This window comes from Aphelocoma coerulescens, chromosome 1, assembly GCF_041296385.1.
Source record: "Aphelocoma coerulescens isolate FSJ_1873_10779 chromosome 1, UR_Acoe_1.0, whole genome shotgun sequence".
NCBI lineage: Eukaryota > Metazoa > Chordata > Aves > Passeriformes > Corvidae > Aphelocoma > Aphelocoma coerulescens.
Genome location: NC_091013.1, coordinates 16,880,031 through 16,901,558, shown reverse-complemented (window position 1 = coordinate 16,901,558; position 21,528 = coordinate 16,880,031). Strand labels below are relative to the sequence as shown.

Here is a 21,528-nt window from a genome sequence, read left to right as displayed (position 1 = left end):
TTCTAAAGTCTCCCAGCTGAAGGTCTGAAGCCTTTATGCTATCTTGGTTCTCCATAGGAACCAAGGCTGGAACCAGCTCTCTAGGACATATTTTTGTAAACAGGATACAAGCCTCATCTGAGGGGGGAGACTGTAGAAGTTGCCAGAATAGGGGAACACTATCTATTAAGCTTCTCACTGGGGAACCTTTGTCAGATACGCTAATTTGCAAAGTATGTAAAAATTGTATACGCGTCAAGCACTGTGTGCATTCTTCGGCGTTTTCCACCTTATCAAGCTGTGCATCATAAGGATCCTTATTAAATGAGGTAAAACCCCTTTTATTACCTAAACCATTTCTGGATCATAATTCTAGGACCAGAAAAAAAGGCATCAACATCTTCATTTCCTACTTTTCAAGAGCTGCATGTGTTTGATTGCCAAAAGAATGTAGGGCCTGACCAGAAACCATCTCTGAATTCAGTGTTTAATGCTTATCATGTGCTGTCACTTGCACTTCCCCAGCAGGGCGGTGGAGAGAACAGGAAGAAAATCTCCTGGGTACAGCTGAAGGAGTTTTAGAGCTGGGTGAGGAGGGAATGAAACCACTTGCCCCCTCCCTGACACAGGTCAATGCCCTGCCACCATCCCAGAGGGCCACTACCAAAGGCCCTCTTCACTTTCCTCCATCCGTTTTATTGCTGAGCATGGCCCAAAGTAAGGAATATCCCTTTGGCCAGCTGGGGTCAGCTATCCCAGCTGTCTCCCCTGCAGCTCATGTCCCTTGCCCCAGCCCACACAGTGTGCAAGCACTGCCCAGCAAGAGCCAAAGCACAGGCACCTTATCAGCACCATTCCAGCCATAAATCCAAACCACAGCTCCCAGTACCACATCACTCTCAGATGGACATGCACTCCATCCCAGCCAGAGCCAGCACAGACAGCTTCAGATGTGCAGCTTGAGCCCAGCAGTCTACTAACTTGTTACAGTCCCAGTGGAGAGGAGAGCAAGGTATCACATTTTCAGTATCAGTCACCACAGTTTTTTTTTTCAGCTTGAGCAGAAAGATCAGGACAGCCAGCAGTTCATTTAATTAAGGTCCTAAGTAGGTAAGAGCTATAAACTCCAGGCAGACACTGACATTCGTCTAACAGCTCCCAACATAATCCATTATGTCTGTAGATCCATAAATATGGAGAAATTTTGCTTCTATAGAGTCAAAATTCTTGAGCTTTTCAGTCAGCGCGAGGTTTAGAAGCAAACTGTGTGTTTGTCTTCTATTTGTTCAGACACTAATGTATTTCAGACAACTGCCCAGTTGCCTCACTTAAGTAAAAAATGCCCTAATACAGGTGTCACCAATTCACTGAGAGGGCACTGGCACCTTGGCACTTAAGAAAATGATAAAGGATAGTGCTTTTACCACCACCCAAAAAACCCCCCATAACACACACACATAAACCACATCAAAACAAACAAAATCCAACCACTAACCACCCAAATACAAAGAAGTTACTTGAGGCTGCTCAAGATTTATACTTGAACTTTACAGGAGATCTACCGGCTCGCCCCATGGATTCCCTAAACCTCCTCCTATACCCATTTCCTTTGTGAAGGAGTCAAGTTATCTATTCCAATTTTTTTGGCATGAAGACAACTCTAATCTTCCCAGACCTTTAAGTGTGGGCTAAGTTATAAACTAAAAAATACATACCTTTATCATCAGGCAGCAATTAAATTACATTCAGGCAAGAAAGCATTCAACTTATGCCAGTGGACATTAAACACACCAAACTTCTTTTAAATAGATTTTATTTATGCAAAGACAATCCAAAAGTGGTGTGTAAAAGTGAAAAGCTCTTTTTACATATTAATAAAAAGGGTTTTTTTAAATATAGTTTCTGTGTGTGCAGAGTGAGGATTTGATGATTTTATTTACAGGAATCCAGTAAGTTTGTTTAAAAATATAGACATGGGTATCAAGTCATTCTTATTTTCTCTAAAGCTAATTGCTGTACAGTATACAACACTTCAAAGTGCCTACACAACCAAGGGTATCCCACGACAACATGATTATACAAGCTTTTTGTGCCTCATTAAGAATATTCTTGTTTTGATGTAATGCTTCTGCCCAGTGATTGTGGAGGCTTTTGGTTTTGTTTTTTAGTTGCCCTTTTTTATTTTAGGAGCTTTATTTTTTGTATGCGTAGTTGAATTATGTTACTATGTCATTCCCAGTAGTTCCTTAAAGAAGAAAAGTTACATTCCTTGAGCTTCCAGCTCGGCTGCTGTTATATCTGGTTCTTCATCACTGTAAATGTTTTCTGCCTGAAGACACAAGACATTACATTACAAGTGATACACACAACTGTTTTTAAACAATCTTCTACACTTCATATAGAAAAAGACCTTGATAATACCAAGGTGGCACAGCTATCATCCCCTCCTTGAAGGGACTTTCTCCCTGCCCTTTCTTAAAGGGCAGCCAAATTTAGGAATGTGCACACAGTGGCTACATTTTGGCAGTTGCCTTCTTGAATTGCTCCATTTCAACAGCAAAAGCCGTAGCCATTTAACCACTAGCCCTATTATGAACATTTTATTTGGAATTATTTCAACCTTAGTCTAAACACACAAAATAAGAACACATATTAAAAAAAAAGAAGCCTGACCTGTGGAATACACTTAAGTCTGTTACACAGTTTTTAAATTTAATTTATTCCCAAATTACTTTATTCCACATTTCTAAGATAGCTGTTCCATTTCCTGTAATGTAATATGAACTAACTGGGGAGTTAAAAGGCATCCTGCTTTACAGCCAACATACAGGGGGAAGAATAGGTCTTGGCTAATATTGGATATAAGTTTTCAACTGCTTTATTAAGAATAAATCTTAATATTAACTAGTACCTAGGACTTGGAATCAAGAATTAACTAGCAGTTGCTTTTATTCAAGTCGTTTGAGTCTTGGTTTTCTTTTTAAAGTCTTACACTGTTTGATTAGAGCAAGAAGTATATGGCACAGACAACTTTCAGTCCTCGAAGGCACAAGCTGCCCTAAGAAGAACAAGCCTTTTCAGTTTCATTTATACACTAAGCTTCAGAGCAACTCAAGAGCTGTTGTGACACTCACCATTTGCCATATCTGCATTATATTGTCCTCTGATACAGAACAGATTACCCAAGGCTCATTAGGATTCCAGCTGAAGTCTGAAATTTTGGCAGTGTGTCCTCCATGAATAAACTGTTAAAAAAAACCCCACAAGCTTCAGTAAGCCATTTCAACTCTAGATAAATCTGTTAAAACCTGGGATTCTTAAGTTAAATTCATCATGTTAATGACTACACAAAGAAAAACTTGCTACTAGAGATTCACAACAGACATAAGGAAGGTGTGTGTTCAACTGCTTCCCATTCACTGGACACAGATGCAGCTGCTGAGACAGCATTTGAGGTAAGAGTTCCTATTACTACAGCAACAACTGACATCCTCAAAATGGTCTCTCTTCACACAGGGCTGGGATGTGAAATCCAGACATTTTTCATTCTGATTACATCTAAGTTCACTTACAGAGTCACACAGGAAATGGGGAAACCTTCAGAACTGAACAGAGGAAGCCTACAGCAAATGAGAGCAATGGACTGGAAACCAGGGAGGTGAAATGATTTATGAACAGCTGCAGTTTTAGCAGCACAGTGACAAAACATCACTGCCACACAGCATGTCAGCACACTGAAACCTGAACAAAAGGGTACCAGCAGCTCAGGAGGGCCATCTTCGGCATCCTCTGCAGACTGTTCTTCTCCAATTTTACTGTAAGAAAGTAGTTTATACTTTTTATTAAAATTACACTTGCATTCTATATCGATTTAACAGTTCCTGGCCTTTGTTTCCCATATTTGCAATTTGTTTTCCTCACTGTGAAATAACTATAATCATCAGGTATAAAACATCAACTGTCTGGCACTGTCATTACTGAAATAGAATCTTAACTTGTGAAGCACATGGAGGCAAAAATCACTTTTTGATGTGGTGCCTAAAGATTTTTAGCCTTTTTCATATGTGTAGCTTTGTAGATTTTTAAAATATAGTTGTATGATTTCTAGTACTTTTCCTGCCCTCTCTCACATTTTAGAATAATAAGCTAACCCTTTCTAACACATTCCTGAAATTCTGTTTAGTCTTAATCTTAAGAATAGAATTTCTGACAAGGACATCTTGTTTTCCACCAGAACTTGAGAGACATAACAAGAAATCAGGCAAAGAAACCACTGGACCAACTCCAAAGGGTCAGACCCAAGAGTGGGTTACTGGGCCAACTGATCTCCTACTGGATATACCTGCGAGATACACTAATTAATTAACCTTTTAAAAACTGTAGAAGTCCTTTATCACGCATGCACATACAGCTGTATTTGTACACCTGAAAGCTTTCATTAAAGAACTGCTTTTTATCCTACCACTTTAACACTGTTGCAAGTTTTTTCTTTTGAATCTAGGCAACAAATGGGCAACAGAAAACAACGCTATTAGCAAGAAATCCGGATGGAGAAGTAACTTTAGATGTACTGTGCTGTTTCTATTTATACCCAAAAGACCAGGCCTGAGGTAAGCAAGGAAGGCTTGAGAACAGCACAAATCAAACCTGCCAAATAATGCAGGCCAGCAGCCTTTTTTTTAACCATCTGCTCAAATATACTAACAGAAAGGAATTGCTCCTCACCTTAGATCCCATACGTTAAGCCGACGATCGGTACCACTTGAAGCAAGAATGGTTTCATTATGAGGAGACCAGTGAACCTATTAAAAGAAAACAACTTCAGTGGAGCAGTTACTGATTTCTAAAGCATATCCTGAATAACCAGCACCCCGGCCACTCATTTTTAACTATACTCTGCAAATCAGTTTCTTCCAGCACAGAGGGTATCTAGTAGCTCAAATAGACTGCTTTAAAGTCTTAAGGTTTCTCAACCTGAACAAACAACATTATTTCAGTGTTACAGATCTACCATATTTTATGAAATTTATCTAAAAATCACTGTTACTTGCACCTAATTAATTAGGCAGAGTTCACAAAATTAGGTTTGGACCCAAATCCTCTGTACAGTACATAATTTTAGAGAAACCTTCTACCTGTACTAAAGGTACTTGTGAACACCCAGTATCTTTTTAGCAGTAAGTTGTTGACTACTTGCTTCAAAGGCAAGTGGGGAAAGGCAGAAATAAACTACATGGTACTGTCTGTAATTGTCAAACACAACACAGTGAGTTTTGGTTCAACAGATTTATTTGTGTTGCAAGAACACAAATCTACATGTTCTTGTCCAACTCGACTCTTCGTGGGTTTTTTCTACAGGTTGTGAGTAGTTTACCCACCTGAAAAATCTCATCCTTATGAGACTCAAAAGAATGGAGTTTCAGCTTTAAGTTTCGAAGATCCCATAGAGCCACTGTCTGGGAGACACAAGTAACAAGAAATTGGTTATACTATAATGGCCTTCACCTGCACTGCTTAGGAATGTAAAATATACACAAGTAAAAACCTTGTCAGCAGAGCCAGTTGCCAGAATGAACTCGCTGTAAGGATTGAAGGACAGACAGTTGACCTCGGCTGTGTGAGCATCTACTGAGTGACTCGGCTTGGACGTGGCATCAGATCTTGTGTCCCAGCTGTGGCAGTGAAGGGTTTGGGGAAGGGGCAGGGGCAGGAAGGAAAGAGGGAGAGCAAATAAGCTTCAGTTTTTACAGGAGGTTCTTTTTCACGATAGCTTTTATTACTAAACCCAACTCTGAAGCTACAGTTTTCATTCCAAAACCTTCATTATTTTGTGTCTGTTGTACATGAACAGCTTGCAGCAGGAAGCTGACATACACATTAGTTACATCTTCTTTTCAAGTGATGGGAACACATTAAATGGCACGTAGATTTAAGTGATTCTGCACCATCACTGTAGCTGATTGCCATAAAGAGCTACATGAAATCATGCCAAAATTCAGACTTTGGTTTTTATCCAAAGGTCCACTGGCAGCACACAGCATGTACTACCCAGAAACCTCCTAACTTACATCATAAGCTTCTGATCATCCGCCACGGATCCAAACAGAGACTCATGGAGCAGGTGCCATGCCACGTCTTCCACTACTGCAGAGTGCCCAGTAAAGATGGCTTTTGCCTCAACAATCTTGCCCTCTTTGGGTCCAGCACTTATATCCCATAAACACACCGTCTGCAAATAAGCCACATTCTACTGAAATGCAGACTCTGATTGTACTATCTTTCAAATAAATAATCAATCACACTCTACAGAGACGACACTCCTGAAGCAGTTCTTTGCTTTTGAAAAAGAACACTTAGTATGCCACAAATGAGAGCTAAGTTATCAATCAGTCTTCTGCAAGTTCAAGGCCCAAGGATTATTTAGAAGGTCAGAAAAGCAACTTACGCTTTTAAAGTCCACAAAGAAATTTATAAGCTATTAGTTCAACTGATCTTTGAGAGTCTTATTAAATTATGGTCTTGACCCAAGCCAGTTTAAAGGGTTTCTTCCAGCAGACAACTATAAAAATATTCTTACATCAAGAACCTTAAAAAGAACTCGTTGATTACAGTCTAAAGCCAACTGACAGCCCTTAGAAATGTAACTACAATATGTGAGAGCTTCCCACATAACAATACACAGCTACACTAGGACAGATTTTCTCCAATTTTCTACTACAGCATAAATTAGGAGGAGTTGGGTTTTTTAAGTAGGGGAAAAGATGTGGTTTTTACATGATCATCTGATGCACTGAGAAGATGTCCACTCAAATTTGAGTTCCATGATAAGCCATAGCCTTCCTTCTGGTGTCCTCTTAATCTAAGGTCAGGATTACACTCTCCACTTGGGTCTGAAAGACAGAAATTCCTTCCACTTAGTGTCTCCTTGCACATCAATCCATAGGAGCATCATTACCACCCAAGAACTTTGCTTCTGTTGCAATAATTATATTTTATACACAAACCTCTCCAGAGAGTGCTGCTTCTACCAAGATTCTCTTACAAAAGTGAGCATAACCAGGCAGTTAAAAGTCCCTGAAGATATGGGCCTTCTCCTTTGGATTCCAGAGCCCAGCAACTCTCTCCCCATCACAGTCAAACACAAGTTTACCCTTCAAGAGAGGCATCTGGCTCAGCTCCAAGGAGTCTGACCCACCTGGTTTTGAAGGATGTTTAGTGTAGTCAAACACCAGCACATCAGCAGAGGGTGTTTTTGTCGCAATGATGCAGGGATTCTGCGGCATGTATCGGGCACGGTTCACTTCACCCTCATGGTTAATTTTAATCTCCATCTCAATTTTGCCAGTCACAGATCCAAAGCCACCAAATTCTACAGCTGTCAGAAAAATTTCAGTTTATCACACCAATTATTTTAGACTACTGAAACAGCATCTTCCCTACTCCAAGATACAGTGGTAGCACCTTATTAAACACAAGCAAAGACTAGGAAAGACTCACACCATGCAACACAACAGCATTAACACTTTTGATATTTGGAATCCTCTTTCAGACCTTCAGTCTTTATTTGAGGTAGATGTGTACCTGTTTTCATGACAACTGAGAGAGCTAGTAGAAAGCCTAGTAGGGATTATATACCATAATGCTACCTAAGCTCTTCTGAAAAAAAGTTTCCTCTTTTTAGTAATCTAGAATTAGTGTGGACTGGTAAGTATATGTCCACTTTAGTATTTAACAGCAAGTTAGAATACCATTATCAGAACAAGTGAAAGCAGTAATGATACTGCTCAATCAGAACCTAAGAATGCTGCATGCCCACCTCCTTTCTCACTGTCATACTGCAAAGCACCAAATTGATCATCGCTGGGAATCTGGACTCTGGCAACAACCAGATGGTTCTGTTCATCGGACGTGTGTGTTCCCAAAACCAGCCAGTGCAGAGCATAATCCTTTCCTTCTGGCCTGTTTAGAATAATAAATGTTGGAATAAAAGTATGTGCTCAGTTCCGGAAGTTCCATAGCTTGCATCAATAACCCTCAAGATCCAAACCTCTTCAGGGGACTAGAAAAGAGAGACTCTGTAAGAGATCCTCCCCTTTGTTGCAAAGACTTGTGCAATAAAGCAAACTGGACTCTGCCATGAGCAAGCCAAAAACACAACCAGCAAGGCTGGAGTGACAATACAAGCCAGTAAACATTGCCACTGTGGCTTGAAAGGGACAGTTACAGTTCGCACAGCAGTTAGAGGTGACACCAATACCTACTTCTAATTTCCCTGGAGCCTCACAGTATTGATTTAGGAAACAAGCAATAATCCTTTCCATAAAACATAAATCCTGAGGGGGCAAGTGGCAACCTGTTTTAGTTACTTCTCCTAAAAGCTTTTACCAGTTACCTTAACTAGAATCAAATTTCTCTTCTGGTGGCTGAATGTAACATTTAGTTAAAAGTGAACAGCTGGATGGATGGTGCCATTTATCTCTGAAAGGACAAATTTGAGCAGTCAAAACCAAGCAACCTTTGCATTCTTGAATGCAACAAATTAATTATGTTGCCTGAATCCAAGTAATCCAGAATCATTTGGATAAACTACCAGAGGTATTACTACACCACTTCCAAGTGTAAAGGGGGAAAAAAAATACAAAACCAAACAAGAAACACACAAGGCACATGCACTTACTTGCATCAGGAACAGGTGTCCCATCATGTCAGGTGCCATACAAAGAGGCAGTCCTTGCCTTAAATGGCTTACATATTTTGACACTGGATAATTGGAAACACCAGTTTTTAAACTGAATATTAAGTCAATCTGCAAAATACGAGGCAAGCAGAAGTGTTCCTCACAAGGGCTCCACACCCTCAAGTCCCCTCTTCATTTTCTCCATGCCATGACTGGTTAGCTCACATCTCTCAACATCATCCCCAAACATTCTGGTACAACAAATGAAGTCATCACCTAACCAACACGTAAAACATCCCATATGTAAGAAGGAACTTTACAGAAGAAAGAGTCCATCCTCTGATAATTGCATGAAGCTTACACATAAGGTATTTTAAAATCTCCCTAAATCCATGTTACATCACTACCTCAGTGGAGCCCCGAGTGGTTACTGCAACAATTTAAGTTCTGTAGTAGCCGGCACATGAAGAGATTCTATCCCCACCCTCATGATTCTTTAAGAAAAATAAATTCAGCCCACAATTTTTTCAGGGAGATGGGGAAGAATGGGAAATTTAAATATGTGAAGTCAACAATGAACCAGGGACAAAACCAGAATGTCAAGAACCAGTTTTAGAATATTCTCTTAAATAAGTCCAGACTTGAAAGATATAAAACATATACTATAGATCCTATAGCTTGGACAGAAGAGTATATATAGTGCACGTAAGGAAAAACAGTCTTTAAGAATGAGCTAATTTAGTAGATAGATTTCTCGATCAGAATTAACTATAAATGAGCAAAAGATCTGTTATTTAGAAATAAATTGAGAAAGACTTCTGTCTTCACACCTCACAACACCTTCTGCTAGGCTAATCTAGACTTCTGTGAAGTATCAGCTTGTGACCTTTTTCCTCGATGCTTCTGCACACGCGCGGGGTTTTTAAAGCTGTAAGCAAAATAAAGAGCTACAAGCTCACAAAGAGAAGTTTAATCCAAATTATTCTCGTCTTGCGTGGTTTTTATCCTCAAGTTACTCAGCACACCAGGTTAATAGAAAAGAAGCCTTCCCGGTGCCTTCTCGGCCTCTCTGCCCGTCTCTCACCTGGTCACATCAGGCAGCCACTGCACCGTGAGGCTGGGCCACTCCAGGGCGTGTGTCATCACCAGGTCGTACAAGAAGGGGGTGTTCCTCTTCCAGATCTTGTACTCCTCGCTGATGACACGCTCCTCCACCGTGTCCTCCAGCACTGCAGTAAGGGGAGGGATGAACAGAGGGTGGAGGGGGGTGAAAGGGGGCGCAGCCCCGGCCGGGGCTCTACCGGGACGGGGCAGGAGCGGGGGTCCCGCAGGGCCCTCGGGGGCGGCCGGCGGGACGAAAACTGCAGCCGCTCCACCCCGCTCCCGCGGAAGCTCCTCGGGGAGGAATCCCGGAGCGCCCCAGCTCCGCTGCGCCATCCCGGGCACACGCACCCTCACACCCCACCGCCCGGCCGGGGAGAGCGGAGCGGGGGCTCCTACCGTCCTTGCTCGCCATGGCGGGCGAGACGCGGCGCCAGGAGGGAGCGGAGGAGAAGGCGGCAGCGAGCGGAGAGGGCGGGAAGGAGCGGAGAGGGCGGGAAGAAGCGGAGGGGGCGGGAAGGGAGGGAGGGAGCGCGCACAGGAGCCACTGGAAAGGCGGGCGAGAGCCTCCGGTGGCGCGGGGCGGCCCCGGCTCTGAGGACCCCCAGCCCCGAAAGGGGTGGGACTGGGGCTGGGGCGGGCGAGGTGAAGGCGAGGAGGGGCCAGGGGAAGGCGAGGAGGGGCCAGGGGAAGGCGAGGAGGGGCCGAGGGAGGGCGAGGAGGGGCCACGGGAAGGCGAGGAGGGGGCCACGGGAAGGCGAGGAGGGGGCCCGGGGAAGGCGAGGAGGAGCCAGGGGAAGGCGAGGAGGGGCCAGGGGAAGGCGAGGAGGAGCCAGGGGAAGGCGAGGAGGGGCCAGGGGAAGGCGAGGAGGAGCCAGGGGAAGGCGAGGAGGAGCCAGGGGAAGGCGAGGAGGGGCCAGGGGAAGGCGAGGAGGAGCCAGGGGAAGGCGAGGAGGGGCCAGGGGAAGGCGAGGAGGAGCCAGGGGAAGGCGAAGGCGGCTGGGCCGCGCTGTGGCCACGAGGTGGGGCTGTAGGTAAAGCAGCGCCACAGAGGACGCCTCTATCGATATGTCTTATCTAATGAGCCCTAAATCACATCAAAAACTTGGTATTAATCCCCCTTCGCAACTAGAAATGATAGAATCATTGAATCGTAGAGTGGTTTGGGTTGGAAGGGACCTTAAAGATCAGCTCATTCCAACTCCCTTGTTGGGCAGGGACACCTTCCACTAGACCAGGTAAGTAAATCTGTAAGTAAAAATGGTTACAGTGGCCACAGCTGAATAGTTACTGGTTTTTTGCAGCAATGGTGCTAAATCTTTTGTAATTTTCTAGAAGAAATGTATGTTTGAACTATTTTTTAGCTGCAGTTTTAGCATAGAAGGCACTGAACTGCATTACTGAACTGTCACACACACAGGATCAGTCAGTGTTCCCAGAGATTTAAATTCTATTGCTCTCTAATGGGGTCAGTGGTAGTGTCTCGTACTCTGGCAAGTGACATGGCTTTGTTTGAGCAGCCATGTACAAATCAAACATACAGCCCTACCGCCCTCCAAATCAAACATACAGCCTTACCACCATGCCTGCCCAGCCTTGCTGATCTCTCCTTTCACCTGCCAGTAGACGAAAGATTGTTCAAGGCCAGCTGGATGGAGCTCTGAGCAACCTGTTCTAGTGGAAAGCATCCCTGCCCATGGAAGGGGTATTGTAACTACATGATCTTTAAGGTCCCTTCCAACTCAAACCATTCTATGATTCTGTGATTTAATTTAACTGCTTTCAATTCAGCTCAAATGAACAGTGCTTGCCTTAACCAGGGTAGATCTTTCTGGCAGCTAATAACATTTTCCAGCACAATAATGGAAATAGAGGCAGTTAAGAATCAGGTTAGATTCTCCCAAATGCCCCTAAAGATTCAAAGGAACTTTTGGTCTCCAAATAGCATGTGTTTTCTTGCCATATTGTGACTTACAGTCTTAAGATGAATTCTTGCTTCAGAGTTAAACTCACAGAGATGAATCCTGTATCATTGAGGCTCACATGCCTGGAGTTCCAGAAGGGAAGGAAATCAACTCTAAAGTGGAGCTCACTGTGCTCAGCTAGAGATGGTCGCAGGAGAGAGAAACAGCCAAATAATAGCTGGCATTTAACTTTAATTTCCCCTCTGTGAGGACACTCTTCATGGACTGAACCTTCTAGGCTCTGGACACCAGTTTTTCAAACAAGGAATCCAGTTATGGAAAATGTTTATGTCTAGCAAAGGCAGGAGACTCCAAGGCTGGTAACAGCAGCCAAAGGTTGTAGCATGGGAATCAGGGAAAAAGACTGAGGAAGGCAGCCAGCTCCTCTAACTGGAAGCTTTCCCTAATAAACCACTGCTTTTCTGACCAGAGTGTTAAAAAGCAGAAATCTTTTGGTGAAGTTAAATGAGTATATATTCATCTTCTCCTTAATCCACACAAATTGGATTTATACCTATGCATGCCTTACTTATTCAAAATGAGAATCCTGTTAAATTGCATGGAAGCTGTACAGTAGGAGGCTCCATAGGAGTGCATGAGTTAACACGGACACAGGGCCTTATCCTACCAGATGTGGCACCAGCTTCCCTTTGGCACTGCTTAGGTGCTTTGGTGGTGGCTGCCAAGTATGTGTCTACTCCTACAAGGTGCTGAGGCCTTCCTAAAATGTTTTCAGAGTGAAGACTGAACCTTTCAGAGCCTGTGTGTTGTTACAGAGCATTGGTCACTCAAATCTCAGATAATGGATAAAGGAAATCTCTGTCAGGCTTCCTGGCTCTAAGTGACCTCTGTTAGCTCTCACTGAGGGGTGATTACATGGCCCCTTGAAAGAGGAAGTGTGTATGAGCATTTGGGTGGGATGCTCTTTGTGATTGCGCTGTAAACAGCAGTATTTGTGGCCACAGCTTACCTGGAAAATGATAGGGAAAATGTGAATTAGTTTTGAAAAGTTATGGACAAAATTGTTCTTCAGTGATGTCTTGTAGGGCTCGGATGAACTGTAAGTGAAGAATTGCTCCCCAACCCCCCACAAATTTTTGCTGACTCTGTTTAGGATCTGGAAATCAAGTTGGATTGTAATACGTTCCAGAACTAGTACTAGCTTTGGTGAACAAAGCCTGTCATGTCTAGATGTCAAAATAGTAAGTGACCAGCACAGTTCTCCTTGTTAACAATTACGCTTGCACACAACCAAATTTTCTTTTCATTTAAATCTGTGCACCAAAAATCCTGTTATTAAGTGCTCTTCTCCCATTGAGATTATCATGGAAGAGACAATTTATAACACTACATCTATCAAAGACAGCACATAATCGACTCTTATGTTGCTTATTTGCAATTCATTGGCATGGTCATATCTGTGACCACACATCTAAAATGTATCCTTTGATTCCCACACTTTGTAAGGGAAGCAATTACCCAAGGCTGTTGTTCATCATTTGCAGTATGTGTAAAATGTACCATAAATGAGTTCTGAAGTGAAAGAGTGACTTGAATCATAAGCTTTATTTTTATTAAGCTATATTTCTTTCAAACCTAAGCATGAAATACTGCATCTTCATTTCAGTAAAAAACCACCATCTCCTGCATCCTCAATTGTATGCGCTGCATCATGCTTCAAATTGCAGATATATTTATGAAGAATTATATGCAGTTGTTAATTTTAGATTGAAGACATGTATGCTGATTTATTATTCTGCAAAGAATTAGCTGGCTTGCTGTTGCTTCTTTCTCTTATACATTATGCAGAGGTGATGGATGTTCTTAGCATAACACAGCAAGTAGGTGTAGGTATTACTGTGAACGACCATCTCAGTCAGAAAATTGTGTAAGGTAAAACAAGCACAAAACCTCAAAATTGTCCACTGGAAAAGTAAAATGGCAGCCTCAACAGTTATTATTCTGTAACATATTTGCTGTCATTGCATAGTCTCAGTAGCCTGTTTGGAATAAAGCATCATTTTCTTCAAACATGTAGATAAGAAAAGCACACTTCATTTTAATTGGTGCAAACATTCCCTCAGAGTTTCTTGAAATGGGACCATGTTTATTTTCTCCACTGCTCATCCAATATTTTTTTTAAATTTACCCAGCAATTATTATCTCCCCTGTATCAATCACACCTAACCAATACCCTGCTGTCACAAAAAATCTTGAGCTGCAGCCGTGTCTTGGACATGTTCTCTGTGACTTGCAGGTTGGGATTTGTCTAATGACAGCACATCTTGGATAGTTCACTTCTAAACAGCCATGGCTGTGTTTTATCCTGATGTGCAACATCTGTGTGCTGCACAGCCATGTACAAATGGCAGCTTTTGCTTTGCATTGAATAAAGTGCATTTATGGGAATGTCAGTTCTTAGGGGAAAGAATGACTCACTGGGATTATATCCAGCATTGTAGACAAATATTCCTCTTGCACCTTCTAGATGGCATTGTTCCCACTATTGGGATGCTGTACTGGGAACTCATGAGCTGCAGGGTTTGGATAACTAGCACTGTTTGTCACACTTTCAGCTAACTGCTGTAGATTGTATTGAAATTCAGGCCACAAATGAGAGGAAATCCTATGGCAGTCTTGTGGATTCCCTCAGCATTCAGGAATATACAGTGTTTTACCTTTGAAGTAGAGTATGTTTATTCTGTAAGGTACAAACCAAGCTTGTTCTCATATAACAAGTCCCTCCTTCACCTCCCAAAGTAGCACTGCACTGAGCTAAGACTAATTCAACCATGCTGAACACTTTTTTGTTGTTTGCGTGGACATGGCAATATTCCCTCACCAACTACGCTTGCTGGGCTGTTTCTGTGCTCTGTGATATTTGTTTAGCATTTTGTATGTTTTTTGGTTTTTTTTTTAATAATTCCATGTAGAATAGCAGGTAAATTATTTGAGAAATAGGTATCAACATTTACATAACCAGCATGGTATGCTTTTATTAATTTTGCACAGAGTACTGAAACTGGCTGAATTACAAAAGAGCAGGGAAATATGAGTAGTTTTTAACAGGTCATCTTATGAAACAGTTGCTGCAATATGTGTTATTTTGCATGCTATATATTTCCAATATGGGTTTTCTTTGTATAGTCTGCTGTAGCTCTGCAGCCTCTGGTCTGGACAGGTTATTGCCCATATGTGGAGTTGCAGATCTGCAGAGATATTAAAAGAATATTGAAGAGAATATTTTGCTTGGCAGAAAATACTTTGGCTTTTTGATAGATGTAGCAGATATGCAAATTTATGCAACAAACAATCTATTTTCCTAGAAGTAAAAACACTTAATGCCAACAGGGAGATTTTCAATAAAATGGAAGGAGAATTCTGACTTCTGAAGCTTCCAGCACTTGGCTTAATGGAGTTCTTTGTTGTTTGTTGCCTTGGCCTTCCTCTTTGTGATCTTGGAGGAACTTGGGGAGCAGGACTTGGGTAGTTCCAAGCCTGTGTCTGGGTCACAGGAATCAGAGGAGACTGTAATCCAGACACTGCTGTTTTCAGTTATATGGAAAGGAGTCGAGGCAAACTGCTGCTCTCAATGATGTGCTGAAGCACAGGAAAGTCTCAGCCTTTCATGCCAAAGAAGGTGAAAGGGAGTTGTTTATTATAATCCATTTCCTCTTCAACTCCCACTCTAGGGCTTAAAAGCCTCTGCAAGTATTCATTGAAGGAAAGTGATCTCTGCTCTTGCCTTCTAATCTTCAGGAATGTCTCTCCCCACCTGAGCTGCCTGGCCTTCTTTTTCAGAGACTTCTCTGAGGTCACCATATGGTTTCTTTCTGTGTTCTTCACTCTTACTCTTTTGAGACTTGAAGCAATTAATAACGGCATTATCTTCAAGGTTCTGGATATCTCAGAGGTGAATCCACTGAGACAGGAACCATGCCAAGCTGTTTCAGCTCACTGATCCTGTTTCTGTGGTAATGAAGATTTTTGTTTATGTTGTTTGATTTACTCATTTACATTATGGCAGAACACCCTCACGTGCAGTCTTTGGAAGCTCTGAGATCTTGATTTTTGTGTTTTGTCTTCTTTCTAAGGGTTTTAAATACCAAGAACCACAGTCTTGCAGAGAGTGTGAATTAATGGACAGGTGTTACATCAGATGTCTGTGCAGCTTGTTACTTTGGGAGGCAGAGGCTGTGGCCAGAGGAACTATGAATTCATAGTGTGTTTTGGATATCATGTAAGGGAAAAAGGAACAGGCAGACAAATCTGCTTAGACCAGGTTGGTGCTCGTTTACATTTCTGCAGTCAGTTCTAAAATTGGTGGGTACCCAAGCAAATAAACTTTGCTGCTGTTTCTGCTAGTTGCTCCCAGTGGTGACTCAGCTAAAGTGGTATAGCCATGGGTTCAGAAATGGGAGAAAACGGGACAGTGGCACTGCCCTATTGTGCCAGTACTTAACACATTCTTACATTCCTTGTGCACCAGTTCAATGCTGCTAATGCTGTTTTGCTAAACATTTCAGAGAATGTTTGTATGAACAATTTTATAAGACCATAATAATGTTAGCTGGTCTCCCCTCTTGTTCACCACTCTTCTGCTCTGCCCAGTGCTAACATTCACAAGGTCAGTGTGGAGCTGAATCAGGTCCCCAAAGTAGCTGACTTTTTTTTCTTTAGCAGAGTTGATTTTCAGCCAGATGATCAGGCTGAGGATACTCATTGCATGTCTTCCTGGTTTAAAACCTGGCACCGCAGGGAGGACATAGCCGTGGGCAAGAGCAGGGATGGTTCATTCAGGTTCTGGTTTCAGATTAGTTTGCACCAGTTGTGAGACTGCGCCATGGGCCGTGCAAGTCAATAGTTGTAGCACTCTACTGCTGGTTCACTGCCAAGTCTGAAGTGTTCAGTTCCGTGAACCTCCAGGTAGGAGTATTGTCTCTCTACCACTTGTCTGTCTTCTGCAGATGTAGTACCTCAAAAAGAAGGTGAAAACTCCATTCACATGCTGTCATTTGCTGACATGGGGGGAAAGCTTTAATATTCCTACTTAGTTGCTAGTATAAGCAGGATATGTAATTAGGACTTCAGTAGGAGACAACTGAGCTAAATACAAGTACAGGAACTCCCATTGTCATGGGACACCATTGGGACCTTATTTGACATGCATTAAAATATTCTTCAAAGAGTTTTTTTAAAGGAAAAAGGTTTAACAAAATTGCTGCTTTGCTGAGAGGCAGCACAACTGGATCAAATTAAATAAAAGCTGAATTTTAAAAGCATCTTGTGATTTGAGATACTGCAGAGATCCTCTTTAAAAGGTATCTGAGACTAAGCATCCATCAACTGAGGAAATCCCTAGCACTAGGGGCTTTAGAAAAATCTAAGCTTTCATATTTGAACTATTTCTCCATACAGCTGGAAATCTAATGTAAACAGGGCCTAAGCAACTTGGCCAAAGTAATTTAGGAAATCAGAACTGCTGACTGCTAATACTAGCTCAGGTTTCTAGCCCCATGCCCAGAATGCTAACGTTTGGCTTTATTGTTTTGTTTTTCCATTATTCTCTGCTGTGAGGTGCAGTGGGGGAAGAGCAGAGCAGTGATAACTGTTAACATAACACCTCTGCCCTGTTTCTTAGGAAGGACCTGGTTTTTGCTGAAGCTTAGGGAGATAAGTATAGACTACATGATAACATATTTCTATGTGAAAAGTCATTTTTGGCTCTTCCTTTAAAAACCATTGCACATGGGAGGTTAAGGAGGGCGTGAATAATCTCTCTTGTTTGGAGGAGTGACGCAGATGCAGTGGGTTGGATGTCAGAATAGCTCTGTTATTAGTTATGTGTTACTGTAACATCTCCATGCCACAGGCACAGGGCAGCACCTCATTCTGTCAGCACTCTGCTGACACAAAAGGGAGATGCCAGTTATTGACCTGAAGATCTGTCTTTCTCTTGGATTCTGGGAACAAGACAGTTGGATACAGGAAGACGGGGCTGTGCAAGGTGGCAATTATTGGTGAGCAAAATAAGCAGTTCTCATGGTTGCAACCTCCCTGGCAGCAAAGAAAATATAGAAAGGGATTTGAAATTTGAATTTGAAAGTATTCACAATGTGGCTTTGTGAATACTTATGGGAGAGCTGTGCCTGGGTGAAACAAGCAAGTAGGAAAAAGGGATAGATAACTTTTCAGGTAAGACCGGGTTGTTTTTTTTTTTTTTAAATTTGGTTGCCTCTCAAAGGACTTGTTCCAGAACCCTGACTGCAAGTCTTCTGGGGTTAACATCAACACTTTAGTTTGGACCAGGAATGAACTTTGAAGCAAACCTTGTGACTGCCCCCACTTAGTGCACTTTGGTTTACACTGCAGGCTGGTCACAGAGCACTGGTCACTGAATCCTTCTTGAGAGAAACAAAATCAGAAATATGTTCCACCTGCCAGTGAGGGGGTCAGATGTACAGAATCAGACAAAAGAGAATGTAAATCATTAATACCCCCATCAAATATATTTAGCATGGAGTCAAGGGCCGCAAAAACAATTGTTTTACTCTACAGATCCACTCCTATTCCATGGTACTACTTGCCAGTGTTAGACATAAAGTACCTTGTTTCTTTGATATTTTTTGTTGAAAGGAATATAGCTTTTTGGTAGACTTTCAAGTGCTCTTTGCTTATATTTCTTAAGCATGTTGATATCTGATCATTTGTAATGCCTCAGTGGCATTTGCTTAGGTAGCATTATATGTTCCGCTTAGTATTTGCAGTGAAATTGCACCTATTTCAGAACAAAGTTTCTGGATTCACAGTAAGCATCTTGTAAGCTAAAATGATGTACTGAAGGTAAATCTCAAATGCCTACTCAGCATTTTGGCAGTGGCACATATGGAAACACACAGTTAAAGATACTGAAGGTCAGAAATTATGTCTCAGGGGATTTTGACTTGAAATGTGAGAGTTTTAAAAAATATGTTACAGGTTTTAGCAGAACATTTGGAAGCACTTTTCCCTCTTTCCCATGTGTGGCCATGGAGTCATTCATCAGTCTCTTTTCTCCACTTACTTGGCTCAGCAGTGGAAATATCTAGGGGCAGTATACTGTTGATCTTGTATGTATTTTATTAAGGCCTAGCACGCTTTCAGATCCCACAGAAGAGTTCAGAAAAGAAATATTCTGGTAACATGTGGAACACAAGAAGTTGAGGTGGTGGGCTGAAATGTGGAAACACTCCCTGGTCTCCATACGCTTAAAGAAAGGGAAGGGAAGAATTTACCGCAGGTTGTTAAGGGGTAATGTAGCACATTCTCACAATCAACCACAGGGAAGAGGAGGGCCCCAGAGAAGTGAAATCTGGTTCTTCCCTCAGACTTTTCCTTGGACTGGTACAGCTACCCACAGCCTCTCCTGTAGTGAGGCATTTGTGTCTCTTAAGGCTCATATATGTAGGAGATGGTGGTCAGAGAGGGTGGTCACAGAAGAATCCCAGTTTCATTGGGATTGAACTGCTACAAGAATGAAGGACAATAAATTTCCCCCCCTTTCACCACAAATCCCAGACACATTTATTTAACAAAGCTTTTGTGGTACAATACAAATAAGTAGCAACATGGGAATTTAGTAGCAAGGGGGAAAAAAAGTAATGCCAAAATTGAAAGCACAGAACCCACCTCCTAAGAAGGGATAAAAGGATACTAAACCCCAGGTTATAAGAGTCAGGTCACACTTGTAATTCATTCTTAAGACTCAAAAGTGCGCCATGAAGACAATAAAGCTATTTTAATAGAATAGAATTCCCCAAATATATTGTATTTAAGTAGTATTTTTCTAAGTAACTGATAATAGTGTTTGTGTGTTGTTTACATAACAACACAAAATTAAGTCTGTGTAAAGACCTGTTCTGAGTGGGGTAGAGCAGCATGTAATAATATGCCATGATGCCTGGGTTTTTTCAGACATCAGCTTGCCCCTCTTTTTTCTGAGATAACAGCAGCTTACAGGAAGCCTGAAGAAGTGCCAAAGTAGCTACTGTCTCAGAAAAAAGTGAGCAATCCGCTGCTGCCACTGAAATCTTGTGAGTGTTGGGCAACAGAGCTGATTTGGGAGTTGGTGCCGTACAGGAGGTCAAAGTATTATTCAGCATTCTCATTTATTTGTGTTTAGAATGCAGCAGGACCTTGATAATGCCTACTAGGTGATCTTTCAGCCTAAGACACAGACTACCAATGGGTCTTTAACCCTTTCTGCTAACAGGATCATGTTTGATCCCTTCAGAAATTCTTACTAGCAGAGAGAACTTGTGTTAAAAGAGTAGAAAGCCCAAACCTTTTTTTGGCACAGGTGTTGCTGCCAAGCTAAGGGAAGAGCAAAAGAAGTGACTCCATGAAAATTAATGAATTTACTGCATAGCAACTAATATTTGGTATATTGCATAGAGTAATGCTGAAATACGCAGAGGGCTTACAGCATTCTGCAAACTAATGTTCTCATGGGAAAGTGAGGGCTAGAAGCACTACATATCTGTGCCATCAGCTGGGTGAAGCTGTGTCTAACTAAACTTTACACCAGCAAGTGCTGTGGAGTTCTGTGCAAGTGGGCAATTGGCTGTATTTCTAGATTTTTTTGAAGATAGGAAATATCTGGGTTTGTGTGTGTGTGCACATTGCTTTCCACCAAAATGATCCTTTCTTCCCCAAAATGAAGCAGATATGGAAAGAACAAGCAAAGGAATGGGGAAAAAACACATCTCTCATAGCTAAAACATGCTGTTTCTTGTGATGTCCTGTTTCTTTGCTGAAGGGTGAACTGTGAGATCATTTCTGGGCCATTTTGCTCTACACAGATGTATGATAATAGCATCTGCACTGATAACACCAATTTAGGATATTGATTTGCAAGAGTTTAACAGAGTTACCAGAGCCAGCTCTTTCTCTGCATAAGCAATCATGCCATATATTTCCATCCCAACTTGATCGATTTCACTTCCAAAACCATTAAATAAGTTTGACTTGCTATACATATTGGAAAACTCCATTTGCCCACAATTACCCAAACTTGAAATTGCTGGAGGAAGTGTTGTGAGAACAGAATCAGAATTTCTGATCCATTCAGCTCAAGACAACAACAAGTCCACAGCAAAGTATTACACAACTGGAGATACATAGTCCTCATAGGTTGCAAGTGTAACAAAAGAAAGTACAAGACCTTAGGCAGGCAGAACATGATTTTAATTTACAATTCCCTCAGTAAGTTGATTCTCCCCACTCATACTCTCATGCGCACATACTTGCATGCTCTAAGATGTGCGTGCCTGACCAGTTTTGCCAGGATCACCTGTATGTTATGGAAGGCAGCAGCAAATAGCTTTCAGGTCCTCACTACATCTCTTGGGTTCCTCTTCATTGGTGACAACAAATGGGTTTGAACAGGTTTTTAAACTCTCTAGGCATCAACCGTTATTATGGGACAATATTTTTGCTGAACAACCTTGTGTATTTTATCCGCCATTACTATTCAACAAGATTGCTGCCTGTTCTGTTTGCTTCTTCATTTCACGTATCTTTATGACTGTGGTCTGTCTCAATGCTGAGCTAACAGGGAGAGGAATGGCTCTTCCACTGTGCTGCAGCTTTGCTGCTTTGCTCTCTTGTTTCTTCCGGTGCTGTTGTAGATTTCCATCCAGACCAATTCTAGTATTTCTGTTATGTAGCTTCATACACTCTAATGGCAAAAAAAGTTTTTCCACCTTTTGTTGTAAAGAAGCTTGCAATACATGTGAGCATACTTGGCTGAGGATCCGAGGCTATGGC

The 21,528-nt window shown here is 41.9% G+C and overlaps 1 protein-coding gene across 4 annotated transcripts; it reads right to left on the bottom strand.

The window, feature by feature from the left end:
• Window positions 1–1,775: 1,775 nt before the first annotated feature.
• Window positions 1,776–10,392, bottom strand: RBBP7 (RB binding protein 7, chromatin remodeling factor). 4 transcript variants are annotated; one of them, XM_069002974.1, is made up of 12 exons: window positions 10,157–10,380; window positions 9,741–9,885; window positions 7,796–7,938; window positions 7,175–7,354; window positions 6,754–6,869; window positions 6,048–6,208; window positions 5,525–5,651; window positions 5,358–5,435; window positions 4,705–4,781; window positions 3,737–3,794; window positions 3,114–3,224; window positions 1,776–2,308 (listed from the first exon to the last, which is right to left on the bottom strand). In XM_069002974.1, the coding sequence occupies exons 1-12, from the start codon at window positions 10,170–10,172 to the stop codon at window positions 2,240–2,242; spliced, it is 1,281 nt and encodes a 426-aa protein (XP_068859075.1). In that variant the 5' UTR covers window positions 10,173–10,380; the 3' UTR covers window positions 1,776–2,239. The 4 variants fall into 4 exon arrangements, with proteins under 4 accessions (XP_068859075.1, XP_068859058.1, XP_068859051.1 ...); XM_069002957.1 differs by having other exon boundaries at window positions 10,109–10,199; XM_069002950.1 differs by lacking the exons at window positions 1,776–2,308; window positions 3,114–3,224 and having other exon boundaries at window positions 3,233–3,794; window positions 10,109–10,392.
• Window positions 10,393–21,528: the final 11,136 nt, after the last annotated feature.

Coding starts and splice junctions, on each gene's coding strand:
- RBBP7 (XM_069002950.1), bottom strand. CDS start 10,172: ATGGCGAGCAAGGACGGTAGGAGCCCCCGCTCCGCTCTCCCCGGCCGG. Junction 9,886..10,108: donor CCGGGCGGTGGGGTGTGAGG/GTGCGTGTGCCC, acceptor CCCTTACTGCAG/TGCTGGAGGACACGGTGGAG. Junction 4,782..5,357: donor ATAAGGATGAGATTTTTCAG/GTGGGTAAACTA, acceptor TTCTTTTAATAG/GTTCACTGGTCTCCTCATAA.